The sequence below is a fragment of the Oncorhynchus mykiss genome, chromosome 9 (genome assembly GCF_013265735.2).
Source record: "Oncorhynchus mykiss isolate Arlee chromosome 9, USDA_OmykA_1.1, whole genome shotgun sequence".
Classification (NCBI taxonomy): domain Eukaryota; kingdom Metazoa; phylum Chordata; class Actinopteri; order Salmoniformes; family Salmonidae; genus Oncorhynchus; species Oncorhynchus mykiss.
This window is the reverse complement of record NC_048573.1, coordinates 58,723,838-58,742,875: the sequence shown is the minus strand read 5'-3', so window position 1 is coordinate 58,742,875 and position 19,038 is coordinate 58,723,838. Positions and strand designations below refer to the sequence as shown.

The 19,038-nt window shown below is 42.6% G+C and overlaps 1 protein-coding gene across 2 annotated transcripts; it reads right to left on the bottom strand.

Moving 5' to 3' along the window:
* Nucleotides 1-1,605: 1,605 nt before the first annotated feature.
* Nucleotides 1,606-14,278, bottom strand: LOC110532493 (synaptophysin). 2 transcript variants are annotated; one of them, XM_036988511.1, is made up of 7 exons: nucleotides 14,182-14,278; nucleotides 12,525-12,590; nucleotides 6,857-6,981; nucleotides 6,400-6,598; nucleotides 4,399-4,590; nucleotides 3,943-4,275; nucleotides 1,606-3,758 (listed from the first exon to the last, which is right to left on the bottom strand). In XM_036988511.1, the coding sequence occupies exons 1-6, from the start codon at nucleotides 14,197-14,199 to the stop codon at nucleotides 3,973-3,975; spliced, it is 903 nt and encodes a 300-aa protein (XP_036844406.1). In that variant the 5' UTR covers nucleotides 14,200-14,278; the 3' UTR covers nucleotides 1,606-3,758; nucleotides 3,943-3,972. The 2 variants fall into 2 exon arrangements, with proteins under 2 accessions (XP_036844406.1, XP_036844407.1); XM_036988512.1 differs by lacking the exons at nucleotides 12,525-12,590; nucleotides 14,182-14,278 and adding an exon at nucleotides 7,315-8,291.
* Between the last annotated feature and the right edge of the window lie 4,760 nt (nucleotides 14,279-19,038).

Sequence of the window (19,038 nt, the reverse complement as noted above, 5' to 3'; positions counted from 1 at the left end):
TTTCAGGCTTCAAACATAAAGATATAAAACTGTATTTTTTTGTGAAGAATCAACAACAAGTGGGACACAATCATGAAGTGGAACGACATTTATTGGATATTTCAAACTTTTTTAACAAATCAAAAACTGAAAAATTGGGCGTGCAAAATTATTCAGCCCCCTTAAGTTAATACTTTGTAGCGCCACCTTTTGCTGCGATTACAGCTGTAAGTCGCTTGGGGTATGTCTCTATCAGTTTTGCACATCGAGAGACTGACATTTTTTCCCATTCCTTCTTGCAAAACAGCTCGAGCTCAGTGAGGTTGGATGGAGAGCATTTGTGAACAGCAGTTTTCAGTTCTTTCCACAGATTCTCGATTGGATTCAGGTCTGGACTTTGACTTGGCCATTCTAACACCTGGATATGTTTATTTTTGAACCATTCCATTGTAGATTTTGCTTTATGTTTTGGATCATTGTCTTGTTGGAAGACAAATCTCCGTCCCAGTCTCAGGTCTTTTGCAGACTCCATCAGGTTTTCTTCCAGAATGGTCCTGTATTTGGCTCCATCCATCTTCCCATCAATTTTAACCATCTTCCCTGTCCCTGCTGAAGAAAAGCAGGCCCAAACCATGATGCTGCCACCACCATGTTTGACAGTGGGGATGGTGTGTTCAGGGTGATGAGCTGTGTTGCTTTTACGCCAAACATAACGTTTTGCATTGTTGCCAAAAAGTTCAATTTTGGTTTCATCTGACCAGAGCAGAGCACATGTTTGGTGTGTCTCCCAGGTGGCTTGTGGCAAACTTTAAACAACACTTTTTATGGATATCTTTAAGAAATGGCTTTCTTCTTGCCACTCTTCCATAAAGGCCAGATTTGTGCAATATAAGACTGATTGTTGTCCTATGGACAGAGTCTCCCACCTCAGCTGTAGATCTCTGCAGTTCATCCAGAGTGATCATGGGCCTCTTGGCTGCATCTCTGATCAGTCTTCTCCTTGTATGAGCTGAAAGTTTAGAGGGACGGCCAGGTCATGGTAGATTTGCAGTGGTCTGATACTCCTTCCATTTCAATATTATCGCTTGCACAGTGCTCCTTGGGATGTTTAAAGCTTGGGAAATCTTTTTGTATCCAAATCCGGCTTTAAACTTCTTCACAACAGTATCTCGGACCTGCCTGGTGTGTTCCTTGTTCTTCATGATGCTCTCTGCGCTTTTAACGGACCTCTGAGACTATCACAGTGCAGGTGCATTTATACGGAGACTTGATTACACACAGGTGGATTGTATTTATCATCATTAGTCATTTAGGTCAACATTGGATCATTCAGAGATATGGTTCAGTTTCCCACCTATTGATGTTACCAGACTCTCCATGTTAACAAAGGGATTTTCAATAGTCACATTGGTAGAGTAGAGAGAGGAAAAAGGGGAAAGGTATTTATAGGGGTCATAAACCTCCCCCATCAGGCCAACGTCATGACATAGCCTAGTAGTAGGCATACCTTATACCCTCAGACATTGAACCCCCCAGGGACCTCCCCATGCTACTGAACATCAATCAGTAAATAGTACAGCATGAACAATGCATATGATCTACAAGGTTAGAGAATTAGACAAAACATTTAACCTTCAACAGAATGTCAAGTTTATTTGATTTTGTTTCACAGGGATTCCATAAAATAAGAATACAATAGAATTCTGGAGAATCTTGGATATTTTTTCTCTGAATTGTAATAGTCATTATCATAAATAGTAATAAGAATACATCATAAACAATAAACACAACTGTCCAAAGGCGTAGAGAGTATCACAAGACATCATTCACCACTAACGACAGACTATACATATTGCATTGAGCATATTTATAAGAGCTACAAGAGAGAGATAGAAAGATATGGAAAGAGAGAGAGAACACAGGAGAAGGGAGAGAAAGTGAGGTGCCTCTACACCGACTGGTAAAAAAATAAACGTATGGATCCAAAACTGCATAATGGAATAACATGGATGAAAAACAATTTATTGTGATAACTGTGGAAGCAAAATCTATCGATCAAGACACCCCTGCCCTGTTTCCATTTGGCAATACAGTTTTTCTTCTATCCAAAGAGAGGATTGGCAGTATGGCAGGTCAGCCTATCTACATGACCTTGAAAAGAGTGACCATTGCAACATGTGCAGTCCCTGTACTTTGTGTAAAATATAGCAGAGCTGCACTGTGCTGGGACCTTATGATGAGCCAAACATACTATTACTGTAACACTTGCTTGCCACTTGCCCTCCCCCCTCTCAATTTGGTTCCAGGGTACTTTAACTCCAGGAGTCAGACACATGCAAAACCTGCTTTTGAGAGTGAATGTGTGGGTGTTGGGGGGATCGGGGATGCAGGATATTTTATGTATATGGAAACAAGATACAGTTCAGGACAACTCAGTTGGCTATATTAATATGTAAAAAAATAATTATTTTCTATGGCTTGTATATGGTCTTGAAAATGACACATTGTGCCATACTGATTTAGTTCTCTGAAAATATATGGATGCGTTTTGATCAGATGACCAAAATAAATTGTGAATAAACATGATTACTTATTCTGTCTTATGACTCATCTCTAGACTAGATAAATAGTTGATCGAAACATGACAAGGTTCTGGGCCCAATCTATCTGACGCCAAGTTTTAAACTACATTAAAAATAAAGATCCCCTTAACATCAGTTGACTTCACAACCTCAAATCATCTTTAACTAAAAGTATTGATAGCATAGTATGTACAGCAGTTTTTAGGAACAGCATAGTATTAGCAGAATACCAATTCTTACCATGCTAACTACTTTTTCATTATCCTAGATGCATTTTCTCCTTTTTGCATTTCAGCTTTTCTCAACAAACATAGCTAAATCCTTGAGTAATATTTAAATGGAAAAATATAAAAGACAATGAATACAAGTTGTAATGAATGCATAAATCACTGCTAACACCTCTCTCATTCTTCTCTACTCTCTCTCTGAATTCGTCATTCTTTTTGCTTTCTTTTTTTGTCTTCATCCTTTGCCATCACATCTTCTCTACTCTATCCCGTTAAACTCATTCAGTAATGTTGAACAAATAAAAAAGCACAATGAGAAAATAACTATTCTGAAACGGAATAAACTGAAAATGTAAAGAAACACACATGGAGAAATAAAATAAACACAAAACATAAATATTAAAAAACAACGAGGGTTGAACTATGTGAGCTCCTAAACAGAACTGAAGTAAATACAACTGAATAACTCTGTTCTCTACATTTGTTGTATAACAACTAATATGGAGTGCACAATTATTCAACTGTGTACATATATTTCTATATGAATATGTTGATATTTACATAGCACAGACAAATACATTCTCCCACGTTAAATATTACTACCATTATTGTCCTTCATTTAAGTGTTATTCCTTTAAAAGATTGATGTTCATGTTTTGGTTTTGTATTCCAGTTTGTCCTTGTGCGATCAAACTGTCAATGAATCCCCTGTTGTCTTCCACAGTTAAATACATCACGAGAATAAACAGCATGTTACAGTAAGGACCCATTTCCCCCTCAACAAAATAACCCTCTCCCAAGGGACACGGTGTTGATAACTTCCCCTTCCAAGAGTCCACCTTCCTCCATCCCTCGCTGCCTGCCTCCCTTCCTCCTCTTGTCAACTCACAAATGCACAAACAGACAAACAGAGGAGTGTGGAATTGTGGGTGGTGGTCAGGCACCACACTCCTAAATCACATGGTGGCCCCTGGGGGTGGGGGGGGGGGGGAAGAGAGAGAGAGAAATATTACTAATAACTAATGCATACCTAAAGATTATGAAGATGTCATAAAGCCACAGTCTGTATTTCCCTTTGGAAGAGTAATGCAGTATTTCTCACAGTCATTTATCAGTATTCTCAGGATTGCTCCATCATATGTACTGACACTCACCAGCTTCCAGCTGCCATAGGGTGCACCAGCTCACATCTGATTGGCGTAGGGGGTGGGCTGCTGTTCGTATCCCCCCTGCTGATAGTCTCCACCTCCCTCAGTGTAGCCGCCCTGGCCATAGTCGGGCTGGTAGCCTCCCTGGGTGCCGGTATAGGCATCCCCCTGCTGTGCATAGCCCTCCTGCCCATAGCCGTCCTGGCCGAAGGACTCTGGGGCAGGCGCTTTCTCCTGGGAAGGTGCGTATGTGCCGCCAAAAGCTGCCAGCCAGCCAGTCTCCTTGAACACGAACCACAGGTTCCCTCCCCACAGGATCAGGTTCAGGAAGCCAAATGCCTAGGGGGTGAATGGAAGAAAAGGAAGAAAAATAAAAAGAAGGGGGTCCATATCTTGTAGTAGATTTTCCTCAGTAGTCCATGCCCTTTTACAAATCACAACGTTACAATTGAAATTCCGTACCACAGATGTATTGAGACCAGAGACGACAGGGTCATGGACTTCACGGCAGCGGTTCTCCGGTTCGTCGCAGGCCTCGATCAGCAAGAGAACCTTGTCTGGGTCGGTGGATGCCTTCACATCCGACAGACCCTTAGCCCAGGCAGAAGAAGCCACCAGCCAGAAGAAGGTGAACACACAGGTCACAACAAAGTCCTGAGGATAATCACATTATAAAGCATTAGCAAATTACAGTACCTTCGTAAAGTATTCAAACCCCTCGACTTTTAACCACATTTTGTTAGGTTACAGCCTTATTCTAAAATGTATTCAATATTTTTTTTCCCCTCATCTATATACACACAATACCCCATAATGACAAAGCAAAAATGGGTTTTTAGATATTTTTGCTAATTTATCAACAAATAAAAATATCACATTTACAGCAGTATTCAGTACTTTGTTGAATCATCTTTGGCAGTGATTGCAGCCCCAAGTCTTCTTGGGTATGACGCTACAAGCTTGGCACACCTGTATTTGAGGAGTTTCTTCCATTCTTCTCTGCAGATCCTCTCAAGCTCTGTCAGGTTGGATGGGGAGCGTTGCTGCACACCTATTTTCAGTTCTCTCCAGAGATGGTTGATCGGGTTCAAGTCCGGGCTCTGGCTGGGCCACTCAAAGTCCTTCAGAGACTTGTCCTGAAGCCACTCCTGTGTTGTCTTGGCTGTGTGCTTAGGGTCATTGTCCTGTTGGAAGGTGAATCTTTGCCCCAGTCTAAGGTCCTGAGCGCTCTGGAGCAGGTTTTCATCAAGGATCTTTCTGTACTTTGCTTCGTTCATCTTTGCCTCGATCCTGACTAGTGTCCCTGCCGCTGAAAAATATCCCCACAGCATGATGCTGCCAGCACCATGCTTCACCATAGGGATTATGCCAGGTTTCCTCCAGACTTGACACTTGGCATTCAGGCCAAAGAGTTCAATCTTGGTTTCATCAGACCACAGAATATTGTTTCTCATGGTCTGAGAGTATTTAGGTGCCTTTTGGCTCCAAGCGGGATGTCATATGCCTTTTACTGAAAAGTGGCTTCCGTCTGGCCACTCTACCATAAAGGTCTCATTGGTGGAGTGCTGCAGAGATGAATGTCCTTCTGGAAGGTTCTCCCATCTTCACAGAGGAACTCTGGAGCTATGTCAGAGTGACCATCGGGTTCTTGGTCACCTCCCTGACCAAGGCCCTTCTCGCCCGATTGCTCAGTTTGGCCGGGCGGCCAGCTCTAGGAAGAGTCTTGGTGGTTCCAAACTTCTTCCATTTAAGAATGATGGAGGCCACTGTGTTCTTGGGGAAATTCAATGCTGCAGAAATGTTTTGGTACCTTTCCCCAGATCTGTGCCTTGACACAATCCTTTCTTGGAGCTCTACGGACAATTCCTTCAACCTCATGGCTTGCTTTTTCTCTGACATGCATTTTGTCAACTGTGGGACCTTTATATAGACAGGTGTGTGCCTTTCCAAATCATGTCCAATCAATTGAATTTACCACGTTTGGACTCCAATCAAGTTGTAGAAACATCTCAAGGATGATCAATGTAAACAGGATGCACCTGAGGGTCTGAATACTTACATTATGTAAATAAGGTATTTTTGTTTTTTATTTGTAATAATTTTTCAAAAATGTCTAAACCTGTTTTTGCTTTGTCATTATGGGGTATTATGTGTAGATTGCTGAGTTTTTTACATTTTTATATCAATTTTAGAACAAGGCTGTAACATAACAAAATGTAGAAAAAGTCAAGGGGTCTTAATACTTTCCGAAGGCACTGGACATGCTCATCATCATAATCAATTTCAAAGTTCTTATCAGAAACATCATCATGATCAAGCTAGAAAGTCCTCATCCGAAACATAATCAATCTCATGCTCATCATCATCATTACTATGATATTAGTAATAGTAGCAGAGGTATTGGAATATGGTATGGAATAGTGTAGGCCTACTAGAAACAAGAATTGAGAAAGACAAACTCACAATCTGGGCTCCCTTGCAGCCTTCACGGTATTTCTCCAGAATGAAAACATACACAGAAAGGGCTGCCATGGAGTAGAGGAAGGAGAAGACACCGACGGTGACAAAGAACCCAGCTGAGGAGGAGTAGTCTCCGATCAGGAACAGACGCTCAGGGTTTCCCCCCTTACAGGTTGGGGCATCGAAGTACACCTGATGTAGCCTGGGAAGGACAAGCGACAGAGAAAGACAGAAGATGGGAGACAGTGAGAAAAGGGAAGAAGGAGAGAGAGAGAAATACAGAGAGAGGAGGGGGAGAGAGAGAGAAATAGAAAGAGAGAGACGTCAAACGGGGTTAATATAGTTTACAGATTAATGTTCCACCACTGACATTTGCAGCCCAGTGGTACTGTAGAAATTACAGACGGACCATATTTGTGCGGGTTCAGGGGGCTACGTGTGACTGAATAGGCATACTGACCTGAATGGATACTCAAACTTCACCTCAATGCTCAGGTCACTCTCTGACCGGTTTTTACACTCCACACTCATCTTGAACATGCCAGAGTAGCTGCCGCATGTCGAGAAAGCAAAGATGGCAAAGATCTGAAAGACACAGAGGGAGGATGAGAAGAGGAGGAGAATTATAGACAGCAAGTGGAAGTAAAAGGGAAGTGAAAGGGAAAGGGAGGGAAAATAGAGTAGTGAGATCAAAGGAATGAGGAAAGAATATGACCCAGACAGAGAGACATGTAGGGAGAAGCATAATACATCTATTAAATGGCCCTTATTTTGGGATGATTTCTTCACAAAGATGGTGCTCTGTCGAGGAATTGGCATAACTCTAGTTTGGTCTGAAATAGGTGTTGATGTGAACCAAAGGAAAGCCCATGCAGTATAATGGAAAACCCCAATAAAGGTATACTGTTGCTGAAAGACCTGACACTGGTTTCACCATCTGCTGTGTCTCCTGCACTCCAATGTTCCTCCAACCACTGCAGGCTGCTGACAAAGCAACACAAACTGCAAATCAATGCAGCTATATTGCCAGGTTACAGCGCTACACCCGTTGCCATGGTTACTCCGACACCTAAAGTTGTGCGCTTTTGTATAAAGAAAATACAAGAAATGTAAAATAACATGTTTGGTTGATATATCTGTTTTACTAAATAAGTTATTCTCTACGGCCCAGGCTACAGTACTACAATTCTACAGGGGGGTGTACAGTAATGTAAACCAGCGCTTGTGTACCTGAACGCTAACATACTGTTGTACACACAAGCATGCAGATACACACACTCGCACACACTGACATAGGAAGTTATACAGTCAGCCTATTTTTACCACACCCTCCCTTCCCTGCAGGCCAGATCCCATTGGATGGAAAATCTGCCTATTAATCTGACTGAGGTCCTCCACCATCTGTCACTAAAGGACGCTGCACAGGGCTATTGTACACACACCCTCACACCACACACGGACACATGCACACACACACACATGCACGCTCACGCTTGTGCAACGGTACACTCACACTGACACACACACACACGGAAACACACATACACAAACACGTAACTTATTCCCTTGTCTCATTACTCTTTAGCGTGCCAACACAGCCCACCTCCACCCCATCTCCTTATTAACAGGTTTTAATAATGATTGGGGAGGAATGTGAGGGGGGAGGGTGATAATGAAAAGCTCAACAGATTGGATATAAGCATGCATGAAAGATGGAAGGAGGAGGACAACAAAACAGAACATGGAATCATCTCTGACATGGAAGAATCATATCTGTTTGTGCTTTAGCTAAATACTCTTTGCCGTGTTTGGTCGTTATCATAGTCAGATGAGTTGAAGAACATACAGATCTGGCACCAGGCTAGTTAACTCTCCCACACCATCCAACGTGGATAGTCCACAACGTATGCCAAATTATCCTCTTGTAAGATTTTAGCTCTCACTTAGGTAGTCTGGCATGCGTATCTGTATCTGTTTTCACTGATTTGCAACATTCATTAACACGCTCTTAGTGCAAGAGTTTGAGGTATATGACTATGGTCTCCCTAACAAGAGTTTGAGGTATATGACTATGGTCTCCCTAACAAGAGTTTGAGGTATATGACTATGGTCTCCCTAACAAGAGTTTGAGGTATATGACTATGGTCTCCCTAACAAGAGTTTGAGGTATATGACTATGGTCTCCCTAACAAGAGTTTGAGGTATATGACTATGGTCTCCTTAACAAGAGTTTGAGGTATATGACTATGGTCTCTCTAACAAGAGGTTGAGGTATATGACTATGGTCTCCCTAACAAGAGGTTGAGGTATATGACTATGGTCTCCCTAACAAGAGGTTGAGGTATATGACCATGGTCTCCCTAACAAGAGGTTGAGGTATATGACTATGGTCTCCCTAACAAGAGGTTGAGGTATATGACTATGGTCTCCCTAACAAGAGGTTGAGGTATATGACCATGGTCTCCCTAACAAGAGGTTGCGGTAAAAAAAGGAAGGTTGGAATAAGGGCAAAGGAATGAATGGGAATATGTTGAAGAAAGACAAATGGAGACAGGCTGGCTAGTTAAGAAAATACATGGCTTCACACACATTGTCAGATACTATGGTAATGCTATTGGCAACATACAATGAGCATAGAGGGGGGTGGGTGGGGGTTCCCACTCATAGAAATAGAATGAATAAAACGGGCTTGGAACTTCTAACCCTGCCAATTTGACTTATAAACTCATGGGTATACTCGCAATGGCTGCCTGGTATTGTGATGCAATAATTTCCATGGTAATGTTTTCAAAGGATGTTAACTGATGTGGCTCATACAATGGAATAAAAACAATTGTCATGTCAGTTGAGTTTAATCAACAAATCACAGCACATATTGATGGGTACACTTACTTCCTGCTTTGATCCTATGGGTACACTCGCAAAGGTCGCCAGTACACCCATTATGCCATCATTGACTTGAATGGGGACGCCCGTTCTGTTCATTCTATTTCTATGTTCCCACTAACATGGTAAGTGTTGCAGTCTCTCACATAAATCCACTGTCACACTACCCTTGTTCAAGCAGGCACAAATACACACACACACTCACACACACACTCTCTGAGTTAGAAGCAGCTGCATTTATAAATACCTGCTTATCACCGATTTTATAGCCAAGTCTGGCAAGACTGAAAAGGTATTCCAAAATTAACTCAAGTAAATGAATAATTGAACTTAATACATTGATTGATACACAAGCATAAATGGATGTTGTCGGACCACAAGTCTATCCATCACAATGTAAATACTGTATGTATGCTCACCAGCATCTTTCTGTCTCTGAGTTTGAGTTTGGCAGGAATCCAAAGTGTGACAGCTTCAACCAATCACATCTCCTCTAAGCCAGGGGCAGACGAATGGGCAGAGAGCTCTGGCAATGAGTTTGCAAAGGTTTAACATGTAAACTCCTTACTATATCCTACAATCAGCAGCTTTGATGATCAACAACACCAGGAACCACTTATAGAACACTGGGCCAGATTATCACAGATCTCTACTGTATTGACCACACAGTATGAAAACTGTTCTTACAGCACAACAGTGCACTGAGTGAATCAGTAAAGCAAATATGTAAACTTTAACAGAGCATTTAACTGTAAATCCCAAGGTAAGACAAAAATAACCTAGTTCCCAAGCGTAACCCGGGGCAGGATGTTTTTATGGTAGACACAGTGGTTAACCAAAACATAGAAGGCTTGCATTCTGAAAAATTGCAACAAATATAGTTAGCCAAAATGTCTGTGTCAGCATCCCTCCTGTGTGTACACTACATACACACGTTGACAGAAAAACATACGTGTATATTGTAGAGCAGGAATGCTGAATGAGAGGTCAGTAGGGATGTGTAAATGGAGTAAAAGATGAGTATTGATATGTGAATGTATAAATGCTAAATGCTGATTTAGAGTTACATATGGATCTGTTTAGGCCAGGGGAGTAACTCCTTTAGGCTCACCTCAACCCAGATGTAGAAACATGCAGATGCAGGCCTTTATAACTTATGATTCCTGAGCTCTGGCCTCCTCCCTGTGTGCTGCTTCAGGCATGGAGGTTTGTTAATGTTGTGATGTGATGTTCAAGCACTAGCAGTGCTCCGGGGAAGGACTACAGACAATGTCATGCTGTCAGAACTGTCCTCTCAGTCTCTGCTGCCCTGTGTTACTCTTACCTGCTGTGATTTAGAGTAGAACATTTGTTTGGGGATCTTTTATTTAAATCCTGATGTTGATTTTTGTATGTAGGTCTATGTGTCTTCTCATAAATGAATCATATTCTTTCAATCAGCCAATCATCATGGCATTCTAGCAAAGTGAGTCCAAATGGAACATGGGAGGAAGAGATGTCATTAATTTAACTTCCTCAATGAGCACATACTGTACATTGATTTGTTCTGTTGAGTGAGAGTGGTGAGTCAGTGGTGAGTAATGACTATGTGTGTGTGTGTGTGTGTGTGTGTGTGTGTGTGTGTGTGTGTGTGTGTGTGTGTGCTAGTTCTGATGCTATCACAAATGTGTGATGAAAAATAGATGAGAAAGAAGTGGTAATGATGTGGCTGAGAGGTGTTCCTAATTACAAGTTACATACGTAGTACACAGTACATTCATATTTTGTCCAAATTATTACAGCTCATAATTTCTGCTTAACATGATCCTGCTGGACTCAGTGAGTCAGAGGCTACATTTACCCAGTTAGCTGAATCCTGATATTTTGCCACTAATTGGTATTTCACATCAGATCTTTTTCAGAGCTGATCTGATTGGTCAAATACGATTTAGTGAAACACATATCAGAATTGGGCTGACTGTGTAAATGCAGCCAGACTCCTCTTTGTACAATTGAGAGAGTTTATCTACATAGAAGAATACCTCTAGCCCTTGGCACAAAACAAGTTGGAAGAGGGGTCACACTGTGCCTCGAGTGTTACTGAATAAAGAGAACATAAAGCATGCAGAAACCATGATGTGGATGTATGAAGTACATTTTGTGACATGAATGTGTGGAATGCTTTATCACAGATTCATCATGAATTGCCAATCAACGATTGTCATGCTACAGCACAATACAACAAATAGAGCATTGAGGCGACATGAAGAATTGTAAAGGTAAACAAACAAGCAAATAGCGGAGATTCCGATTCAGCACCATGGACAGCGATCAATTGGAACCCCGCGATTTTAACGTTTCAGAACCCTGAAAGTGGACAGCGCCTTTTTCAGGTGACGCTGCAGCAACGTCAATGGCCATTACTACTACTACCAAGGTTTAAATTCAGTGTAGGCCTATTAAATCATTATGTGCCACTTCTAAAACATTAAATTATAGCGAAAATGTTTAGCCCTAGGAGGGAGCAACTACACAACACATAAAGAAGTGCGAAAATGATTAGCCCTAGAAGGGCCCAACTACACAACACATAAAGAAGTAACTACACCCAAATGCTTGAGGTGCTCACAAAATACTCCAGATTAGATTACAGAGCGAAAGGCTAAAGTGACGTGAGTTAATTATCTGGTGGATCAGGTAGGCCTACAACAAACTTCACAGGAGAGGACACATAAATACCTGGATAGTTTGAACAGAGATTTATCACAATTACCATGATCGATTTACAGTAACATTGTATCACTGAAACAACGTCGAGTTTTCATGAGCCCTGCCTGCCAGTGGTAACCAAGAGGAAGCAGCGAGTGGGAGAATGGGTAGTGTCAGCCACCTCGCGCTCCCTGTTTGTCGTCAGGAGCACAAAGCTTCACCTAGCTTTGTGACCTCTGTGTGACAGAAGGACATGTTCTGACACAGTACAAGGGCCCAACATCACTTTAAATTCATAATCTATTCTCAAAACAGGGCCAACCATAGCATAATATATGGGCCTATCATTTATAGCTTTTAAGTGTATTGGTTAATATCATCACACTCATCTGTAATCTAGATTTTACGCATGCAATATACAATACCAGTACATTCTATAGTCTTCCACACCCACTCATGCGCGCGAAAAGGATACGGGCGCGCACTCACCATGGCCTCTCATTCACTCAGTCACAAGCCAAATAATGAAACATTGTATGAAAACAGTAACTTACCCATTGTAGGATTTTCATAAATCCCAAAGGCTGTTTGATTATGGTGAACTGCCCGGTGGCCACCAACTGTCAACACAGAAATCAACAATTAACATTGCTTTATGAATTTGTCGCGAATTATATTTTGAACGTTTGTAGGGTGTACTGTGTAGGCCTATATGCATTGTCAGCATAGCCTATCTGTCGTTACTCCACAGTTTGCACCTGTCAGTTAATTTAAATGTATCTTTCAGGAGTGGTAGAGAAAGCGGTGATACGATCAATTTTTTCATGCTGCCATTTGTTCGCTAGTGCGGTAATTGGACTATTTGACTTGGGGCGCGACAGGCCGTGTGACAAAGCACTGACATCGTTTAGTGGAGACGAGAGCGAGAGTGGGAGAGAGACAGCGAGAGAGGGGGGGGGGACTGAGAGAGAGAGACTTGCCAGCATAGAATTAGACAAAGCTGCTTATCCCACTGTTTTTGCTGTCGCCAAAGCTTGACAGACAGCAAGCACTCTAGAAATGTATACAGAAGGAAAATCTCGAGTCACCTCGATAGTAGTTGGCCCTATAGTAGATATAGCTAGCCCTATAGTTTAGGCTATAATTTGTAAAGCCTTGTCATGTGCGGTTGAAAGCAACACATCAGTCGCATCTGTCTGTGATCATCCCCAAATAAACTGTGTCCTGTAGCCTATCGATTCTGTCTTTAGCCTATCGATTCACCTCGCAATATCTTACTTTTAACTCCTAGTCGGTCTGTCACCCCTCGTAAATTGATAGGCCTATAATACAACTCGCTACAGGACTAAGAGACGGACGTCGTCTGATATTGCGATATAGATTAAATAGGGTCTGTCGCTTTTCCTCTTGATTTGTACTCTCTGCTTCTTCTTTTTGTTGCAAGATCAGCCTGTCTGTTTCTTTTTTCTTTCACGAGTTAGACATTTGTTTAGCATCATCTCTTGTTTTGTTGCTTTTTTTGTTAAAAAAAACAATATCCTCATTCCACATTTAATAGGCTATACTTCACCCTCTAGTCGGGCATATACTCTGCACACACCACATAGGCTACATAGGCTAAGCGAGAAAAAATAATCCCCTCTAAATAGACGATTCTATTAGCTCAATAGCAGTTATTCAAAAAATATAAATAGTCTTTCCAACTAAACAATCCATTTCTGTGTCCACAATTCAAACGGAATATATCTTCATATAGCTTTCACCTCAACTAGTACCCTGGATGTGTTAAGCCTATTTGTCTGAGTTATTTGAAATGCTGTTGAAATCATGTTGCGCAGGGTGTCTTGATCAATTATTTGGACTTTTGGACCATGGTCTATTTATTAGCCAAACGTTTCACTGCGCCAGTCAATTACTGGTGTACAATTGGTTAAATCACATGCAATCTATCATGCCTGTATTGCGGTGTTTTGAGCTCAGTGCTCGCTTTTCGTTCACATGAGTCGACCACTGAAAGCACTGTATTTCAAACTAACGGTCCGCGGATTTACAATTACAGCGGCCCCTACCATAATGATGTCCTATAATTTTTTCCCCTAAAACTCTACCGCGTCAAAGTGCGCATTCTGCAGGCGTGCCAAATTATGGCTTTTCAGATAACTAAATCAAATGAAAACATTGGTATTGGTGATTTTCATCCCAGAGCCCTACCTGGTTCACAACATCCATCTTGGCCGCCTGCTTGTCGATAAGAGGATCAGCCGGTAGGCTGGAGGGAGGCGTTACATCCGGAACAGCCCACGGGGGGACGAGGATAAAGAGATGGGAATAGCTGTATTACGTCACGAGCTCGTCTAGGGCATCTGGAGCGTAGAGACGTTAGATAAATCATTGGACATACAGTAATGACGATTTCGACAGCTTGGCCAATCAAATGGCTGCTTTATTCTAGTAGACTACAGCGATTGCCACAAGGGATAACGGAAAGACGACACCAATGTATGTTTTTTTGGGAGGTGGGCACTAGTCAGGTTTTGCATTTCTACATGATATTGGAAAGGCAATCGAGTTGCACTACCAAGACTAGTCTGAGCTTCAGGGCTTCAGGTTGAAGGTTCCTGGAGGATCCTGTAGGGGTTATTCAAATTGAAATGGTGGGGGAACCACTTTAAGTTCTTCAAAGAACCCCCATTAATGGTTCCACAAATAACCTTTTGGGGTTAATTATTATTATTAATCAGCATAAAATAACAACAATAACACAATATTTTAGTTGGCAGTGTCAGTCATGATTTTAGTGGCAAAGCAGACATAAAACCCAACATGAGGTACACTCCCAGCCCTAAGTACAATAGGCACAGTATATCCTCTGGCTGTCACGCCCTGATCTGTTTAATCTGTCCTTGGGATTGTCTCCACCCCCTCCAGGTGTCGCCCATCTTCCCAATTATCCCCTGTGTATTTATACCTGTGTTCTCTGTTTGTCTGTTGCCAGTTTGTCTTGTTTGTCAAGTCAACCAGCGTTTTCTCAGCTTGGGCTTTTCCCCAGTCTCTTTTTTCCTGCCGTCCTGTACTGTTGTCCCTTCTCTGGATTACCGACCTCTGCCTGACCTGAGCCTGCCTCCCTTCCTGTACCTTTGCCCCACCACTCTGGATTATCGACCCCTGCCTGCCTTGACCTGTTGTTTGCCTGCCTCTGTTGCTGTAATAAACATTGTTACTTCAACACAGTCTGCACTTGGATCTTACCTGAAACGCTATAGTACGAAATGGCCATGATTGACCCAGCAGACTTTTACCAGCTCCGCAACGCCATCTCCTCCCAAGGAGCCACCATTGGAAGGCACGAGGAGTTGATTCGCCGTCTGATGGAAGGGTTCTAGGCCGTGGCCGAAAGTCACAACCTAGCTTTGGACACATTGCAGGAGCAAATCCGTGGGTGGCCTACTAGGCAGTCTACCATGACGGTAACCTCCCAGACCCTGAGAAGTTTTCGTGGCTGAGATGTCTGGGAGAGAGGCTGCACGGAGGTTACTCCAGCTTCGGCAGGACTCCCTCGGTGTGGCAGACTATGCGGTGGAATTCCGCATGCTATTAGTGGTGCTGGAACCCGGAAGAGCTGTTCGACACGTTCCTGCACAGAGTATTCGGAGGAAGTAAAGGACGAGCTTGTAGCCCTGGAACAACCCGACGGATCTCGACTTACTCATCGCTTTGACCATCCGGATCGATGGGCGGCTACGGGATCGTATTAAGGAGAAGAGGTCTGATTGCGGTCCCAATTGCTCACTCAAGGATCCCACCTTGCATCTGATGGACTCTGGAAGTCCACAGTGTATATGTTCCCGAGAGGATCCGAGCTTACCCGAGTTTCTCCAAAATCCTCTGAATACTGCCGATTTACCTCTTCCTGAGCCGATGCAGCTCGGCAGGGCTAGGCTATCTCCAGCTGAACATGTACGCAGACATAACACCCAGATTTGTCTGTATTGCAGTAGTCACGGTCATTATGTGTCTACCTGTCCCCTAAAGAGACCTAACTCATTGGTAGGAATGACTACACTGGTGGGTCCTAAGGACAATTTAGCTTCTCCCCCTACTCGCCCCCCCTCTCCATGCCACCCCAGATACTCATCGACTCGGGGGCCGATATGAGTCTTATGGACGTTACCCTGGCATTCGAGGTGCGCATCCCCACTCAACCCCTCTCCTTTCCCATGAATGTTAGAGTGCTGGACGGGCGTTCTATAGGCCGGGTCACCCACCATACCACCCCCATCATCCTATGAGTGTCGGGGAACCACAGTGAGATGATCCAATTCCTCCTATTTGAGTCTCCGCAGGTTCCTGTGGCATTGGTGCCATTGTAGGCTGGAGCCCGTTCTGCTACACTCATTGCCTGAAATCAGCTCTGCCTGCCCCGGAACGTCTTCCTGGGGACTTGGAAATTGCCCCGGATCTCGCCGCCATTCCCGTGGAATACCAGGACATCTGGGAGGGGTTCAGTAAGGCCTGGGCCACTTCGTTTCCACAACACCGACCAGTACCCAGGGATGTTAAGCCAGATGCGCTGGCACGCTGCTATAGCCACGCGGCTACACCCCCGGAATCTGAGCCCTTTCCCCCCCTGCTCCAAGATCATTAGCGTCTAGATGTAAACCCATGTCTCACATTCCAAAATGATTTAGCAGTGCATGGTGATTGAACAGGTGTAGGGAGGGTGAAGTCTGTGAATAAAACAAATATATAAATATACATATAATTAACAAAACGTGCACACAACAGTATATGTTATTTTTTGTGGTAAAAATTATGTGAATGAAAACACTGTTCACTTGACAGCGGTTTTCATATACAGTGCCTTGCGAAAGTATTCGGCCCCCTTTAACTTTGCGACCTTTTGCCACATTTCAGGCTTCAAACATAAAGATATAAAACTGTATTTTTTTGTGAAGAATCAACAACAAGTGGGACACAATCATGAAGTGGAACGACATTTATTGGATATTTCAAACTTTTTTAACAAATCCAAAACTGAAAAATTGGGCGTGCAAAATTATTCAGCCCCCTTAAGTTAATACTTTGTAGCGCCACCTTTTGCTGCGATTACAGCTGTAAGTCGCTTGGGGTATGTCTCTATCAGTTTTGCACATCGAGAGACTGAATTTTTTTCCCATTCCTCCTTGCAAAACAGCTCGAGCTCAGTGAGGTTGGATGGAGAGCATTTGTGAACAGCAGTTTTCAGTTCTTTCCACAGATTCTCGATTGGATTCAGGTCTGGACTTTGACTTGGCCATTCTAACACCTGGATATGTTTATTTTTGAACCATTCCATTGTAGATTTTGCTTTATGTTTTGGATCATTGTCTTGTTGGAAGACAAATCTCCGTCCCAGTCTCAGGTCTTTTGCAGACTCCATCAGGTTTTCTTCCAGAATGGTCCTGTATTTGGCTCCATCCATCTTCCCATCAATTTTAACCATCTTCCCTGTCCCTGATGAAGAAAAGCAGGCCCAAACCATGATGCTGCCACCACCATGTTTGACAGTGGGGATGGTGTGTTCAGGGTGATGAGCTGTGTTGCTTTTACGCCAAACATAACGTTTTGCATTGTTGCCAAAAAGTTCAATTTTGGTTTCATCTGACCAGAGCACCTTCTTCCACATGTTTGGTGTGTCTCCCAGGTGGCTTGTGGCAAACTTTAAACGGCACTTTTTATGGATATCTTTAAGAAATGGCTTTCTTCTTGCCACTCTTCCATAAAGGCCAGATTTGTGCAATATACGACTGATTGTTGTCCTATGGACAGAGTCTCCCACCTCAGCTGTAGATCTCTGCAGTTCATCCAGAGTGATCATGGGCCTCTTGGCTGCATCTCTGATCAGTCTTCTCCTTGTATGAGCTGAAAGTTTAGAGGGACGGCCAGGTCTTGGTAGATTTGCAGTGGTCTGATACTTCTTCCATTTCAATATTATCGCTTGCACAGTGCTCCTTGGGATGTTTAAAGCTTGGGAAATCTTTTTGTATCCAAATCCGGCTTTAAACTTCTTCACAACAGTATCTCGGACCTGCCTGGTGTGTTCCTTGTTCTTCATGATGCTCTCTGTGCTTTTGACGGACCTCTGAGACTATCACAGTGCAGGTGCATTTATACGGAGACTTGATTACACACAGGTGGATTGTATTTATCATCATTAGTCATTTAGGTGAACATTGGATCATTCAGAGATCCTCACTGAACTTCTGGAGAGAGTTTGCTGCACTGATGGTAAAGGGGCTGAATAATTTTGCACGCCCAATTTTTCAGTTTTTGATTTGTTAAAATAGTTTGAAATATCCAATAAATGTCGTTCCACTTCATGATTGTGTCCCACTTGTTGTTGATTCTTCACAAAAAAATACAGTTTTATATCTTTATGTTTGAAGCCTGAAATGTGGCAAAAGGTCGCAAAGTTCAAGGGGGCCGAATACTTTCGAAAGGCACTGTACATACCTTGTCCATAATGTAGAGGCCATCTGGGATCTTCAGTGAACAGGTAAGGGAGGAAGATGGCTACTGTGACTGAGTCAAAAGTTTTTAAAGACACCATTCATTCAAATGAATTGTAGGTGATACATGTGATCTGCATAATATTATGAGACAAACCAATACAAATTGCACATACTTTTGTGGGCCTCCTCGTCAGTATACATCCATACAGACACAAAAAAATAAGTGAGCAGTTCAGTCATCTGCGCCCAATACGACTATAGCCTTTAACATCTTACATATTCTTACCTCGTTGTTGATTCATATCCATTGAATTGTGTACATTTTTTGTTTAATTATTATTATTTTTTTAAAGGGAGAGTGTCAAAACACAGCCATTTGGACAAATATGAAAAGATAGATGGTAGGCCTATCATCATAAAACAATATCAATTTTGATCATAAAGGGAGAAACCTTGCCTTAAATTGAGGACATCTTTATATTTTTCAGTAAGGTGTCTGCACCTGCTGTCCTCTCAAATTCAAATAAAAATATTTCAGTTGGGCAGTTAGTTCTTTATGTTCTTGCAGGAACCTACC